This window comes from Babjeviella inositovora (genome assembly GCF_001661335.1).
Source record: "Babjeviella inositovora NRRL Y-12698 unplaced genomic scaffold BABINscaffold_29, whole genome shotgun sequence".
NCBI classification, from domain to species: domain Eukaryota; kingdom Fungi; phylum Ascomycota; class Pichiomycetes; order Serinales; genus Babjeviella; species Babjeviella inositovora.
Genome location: NW_017566866.1, coordinates 1 through 4000, shown reverse-complemented (window position 1 = coordinate 4000; position 4000 = coordinate 1). Strand labels below are relative to the sequence as shown.

Below are 4000 nucleotides of genomic sequence, written 5' to 3'. Positions count from 1 at the left end.
CCGGCACCGAAACACATCACAATATAGGCGTAGATAATTTTCTTCAGCCCACCTTCACCCTTGAACTCATCTGAGTACAAGAATTCGTGGGCCATCAACTCCACAAGACCGGTGTAGATTAAAATACCCGCCGAGATAGAGTCGAAGATTCCCGATGTGATTAAGGCCGTTCTGGAGTCTGGCGGGTAGGAGTTTCTGACCCCCAAACCGATTCCAATGGCAATTGGGGTACACAAGGTGTAGGCCACACCCAAGAGCCATGGCGTCCACTTGACATTCTTCGGCCATGGCGTAGTTGCGATTCTGGTGCCTAACCCCAAACCCTCGAACATCTGGTGGAACACAAGCACACAGTACAATGAGATGAATTCATCACCGGCAACGGCCAAGGATAAACCAATGAATACGGAGTGGAAGATGATACCAAATTCAAGAACAAACACGGAAACCAAGTGGCCGTAATAGCTCTCTCTTTCAGCATCAGCAGCAGGGGTACCAACAACCTCAGGGTCTTGGTGGTGGTTGCCATGAGAGAAATGAGAAGGGAAGGGGTTGGGCTCGGCAGCTTTCTGACCAACCGCTTTATCTTCCGATGCTTTGGTAACCTCCACATCGCTTTCACCCTCTTTCTCGCCCTCCTTGACGTACACATCGGTCTCACCAAAATGCGAGTGGGAGTGTTGGCCAACCTTTTGCTCAACAAAACGGTACACCATTAATTCTACAAAAAAAAGAAGGAACAAGGTCATCAAAGCAATAGCAAAGGCCCACGGATACTCGAGGAAGGTGCCACCGAGGCACTCAGTCGTTAACGCGTCATTAGCAGGCTCCAACAAGTGAATGAAGGCAGTCGCAATAATCACACCAGAACCAAAGAACTTGGTAATGAAGAAGATCCAGGGAGGTAATCTGATGAATGAGTATTTAGAGCAGAGAATAGGAAGATAGGCACCAACGGTTGAGGTGATGAGAATGACAAAGATAGCGGAGACTCGAGCACCCCAGTGTTCGCCGTTGTAGTCATTCGACGTCTCACAGGTATCTTCTCTCTTTAAGATGTGGCTCAAGATAGTCGTGGAAGACATATAATATAGATTTAGTCTGGACTTTGAAGACAAGTAAGGTTAAAATTATAGGAATGCTGGTGAATTTATATGAAAATTAAACATCGATTTAGAGTTGTGCTTCACTGAAGGGTGCATTGCAGGAGACACGAAGGGTTATTGCGGATTTGGTATATATGCGATATTACTAAGCTTTTGAATGTGTGCTCAGAGACTTGGCATAAGGAGGATAAAGCTGAACGTTTCAACCAGGTTATCGACACCCTCTAGGGTTGAGAAACCCTATATCACAATGCATGAAGCTTAGGTTAGTGCATGCAGGTTGCATCAAGGAGAAACTTAAGCACCTTGGAGGTTATGCTATGGCACCAAAAATCCACTATTTATGGAGCCGCACGCTGATCCGGAGGCACAGGCTAAACTGTTACCATAATACCCCCTTGGTTAGATATTGGGGTGAGTATATTAGGGTGGGTATAATAGGGTGAGTATAATAGGGTTTGTGACTTTACAAATGACGGATCAACTCTGTCAAGTTGTAAGGCAAAATACGAAATAAATTCAACGGATTATTGTTCCTAGCATGATACTAATCGCAGCTCAAGGAAAGCATACCAGGGGCGGCATTTTATTACTTTTGAAAACAATTTCATAATAGCAAGCTTGAAAACAGGTAAATCCAAGTGAAATTACGGATGATCGGAGCTTCCAAACAGTTCAATCGATCCAGCTAAGCCCATTTGCCCAACAAGGCCATAATGCCAGCACCAAAACACATCACAACGTAAGCATAAATAACTCGTTTCAACCCGCCTTTGCCCTTGAACTCATCTGAGTACATAAACTCATGGGCCATCAACTCCACAAGACCGGTGTAGATCAAGATACCCGCAGAGATCGAATCAAAGACACCGGATGTAATCAAGGACGTTCTGGATTGCGGCGGGTAGGAGTGTCTGACCCCTAAACCAATGGCAATGGAGATCGGTGTACACAATGCGTAGGCACCGCACAAGAGCCATGGCGTCCACTTGACATTCTTCGGCCATGGCGTGGTTGCGATTCTGGTGCCCAACCCCAAGCCCTCAAACATCTGGTGGAACACAATTACACAGTACAACGCAACAAACCCTTCACCCGCGACTGCCAAGGACAACCCAATGAACACAGAATGGAAGATGATACCGAATTCAAGAACAAACACAGAAACTAAGTGTCCATAGTAGTTTTCTTTTTCCGCCTCCACGGCTGGCGTTCCCATAACTTCGGGGTCTTGGTGATGTTTCGCATGCGAGAAATGAGATGGGTACGGGTTGGCCGATTCAGGTTCTGTAGTTTGTTGGGTAAAAGCACCATCGTCTTTGGGAGAGCCCAAGACACTGTCTGTATCCTTATCATCCTGGGTGAGAAGGCCCACGTCCCCGAAATGGGAATGGGAGTTCAGACCAATCTTGTGTTCCACGAAACGGTAAACCATCAACTCGGCAAAGAAAAGCACAAACAAGGTCATCATTGCAATAGCAAAGGCCCAAGGATATTCCAGGAAGGTGCCACCAAGACATCCATGGCTGAAACTGGCCTGAGCGTGTGCTAATAAGTGGATAAAGGCCGTGGCAATAATGACTCCAGAGCCGAAAAACTTGGCGACGAAGAAGACCGAGGGGGGCAATCTGATGAACGAGTATTTCGAGCAAAGAATTGGGAGGTAAGCACCAATGGCAGAGGTCATGAGGACTACAAACACGGAGGAAATCCGGGCACCCCAGTTGGTGCCATCAAAGTCATTGGCACTTTCACAAACATCCGAGTGAGTGTGCGAGTGCTTTTGGTGGTTAACACCGACAACTTGGAAAGACATTCTTGTGGAGATGTTGGAATTCAAGTATGTTTAGGATGTGGGGGGGATTGACGGTGAAGGATATGGAACTTTGGTCTGTTATATATTCACCCAAAGTTTACAAGTGCTTCCTGTCAAATTGAAAAATATGAGTATCATAGTTATCGATATTTCTTATAGAACAGATAAATACGACACAACAATGACCAGAAGGGGGATTGGTAGTGAGATTGAGTGAAAAATCTCCATGGGTTACTCAAAAAGACTCGGCAAGAGTGCCAAGACTAACCCCAAGGTTGGCTCTGAGAGTGACGGTCTACAGTCAATATCGGGTACATAGCGGAAATGATACGGTATTTAGAAGAGTCGAAGCTCAAAGGGGATACACTTATTCAACTTGGTACATTTATAGAAAGCACAAGAAAGATTTCGCTCTGTGGTTCAAGTTTGGCTGGGGTATATAAATTAAATCGGCCATCTGGTAAATATGAATCTCAAAGAGCCTGCATAGTATCAGTTGACACGAACCTGCATGTTTAGTGGAAAGACCGGAGTACCTTGCTGGTTATTCAGGGCAATCCATTATACAGTGTAACTAGTCGCAGTACTATGACGTCGTAGGGTGTGACATAATTTTGAGGAATAGTGTAAGTATATGTCTATTCTGAGGAAAACTGTATGCGGTACACGGTAAAGAACTGCTAGCAAGTGCACCGCCTATCATACGGATACGGTTTAAACTGCACATGTCTCTGGTGTGAAAAAGATATGACGCGGTAGGATTTATTATAGCAAGTCTCTAGTTGTAGTCCAAACAAGCCACCCACAGAAGTTAATTTCAAAAATATGGCCGGAATGAGAGTGGACGCTTTTCAAGTGTTAAAAGACGAACAAGCTAGTTTTTATCATTTCCCAGTCTTCGACAGGGGATTACAATTTCTTAAAAGGAGCAAGGTTGTTCAAATATATCTAGTTAAGCCCATTTACCTAACAAGGCCATGATTCCGGCACCGAAACACATCACAATATAGGCGTAGATAATTTTCTTCAGCCCACCTTCACCCTTGAACTCATCTGAGTACAAGAATTCGTGGGCCAT

The 4000-nt window shown here is 45.1% G+C and overlaps 3 protein-coding genes across 3 annotated transcripts; 1 reads left to right on the top strand and 2 right to left on the bottom strand.

The window, feature by feature from the left end:
* Positions 1-2: 2 nt before the first annotated feature.
* Positions 3-1085, bottom strand: BABINDRAFT_42638 (uncharacterized protein; the record flags this gene model as incomplete). The annotated part of the gene is made up of 1 exon (XM_019132087.1): positions 3-1085. A coding segment is annotated over one exon (1083 nt), but the record flags the coding sequence as incomplete, so codon positions are not given.
* Positions 1086-1223: 138 nt separating this feature from the next.
* Positions 1224-1750, top strand: BABINDRAFT_117894 (uncharacterized protein). Its single transcript, XM_019126903.1, has 2 exons — positions 1224-1548; positions 1675-1750. Exons 1-2 carry the CDS (start codon positions 1361-1363, stop codon positions 1703-1705), a joined length of 219 nt encoding a protein of 72 aa, XP_018982226.1. The 5' UTR covers positions 1224-1360; the 3' UTR covers positions 1706-1750.
* On the bottom strand, positions 1674-3084 carry BABINDRAFT_117858 (uncharacterized protein). The gene has a single exon (XM_019126902.1). It carries the CDS (start codon positions 2920-2922, stop codon positions 1795-1797), a length of 1128 nt encoding a protein of 375 aa, XP_018982225.1. The 5' UTR covers positions 2923-3084; the 3' UTR covers positions 1674-1794.
* Positions 3085-4000: the final 916 nt, after the last annotated feature.

Excerpts from the sequence above, each read along its gene's own strand:
- BABINDRAFT_117858 (XM_019126902.1), bottom strand. The coding sequence starts at position 2,922 with ATGTCTTTCCAAGTTGTCGGTGTTAACCACCAAAAGCACTCGCACACT.
- BABINDRAFT_117894 (XM_019126903.1), top strand. The coding sequence starts at position 1,361 with ATGAAGCTTAGGTTAGTGCATGCAGGTTGCATCAAGGAGAAACTTAAG. Across the intron at positions 1,549-1,674 it reads ATTAGGGTGGGTATAATAGG|CATACCAGGGGCGGCATTTT; the intron begins GTGAGTATAATA and ends GCTCAAGGAAAG.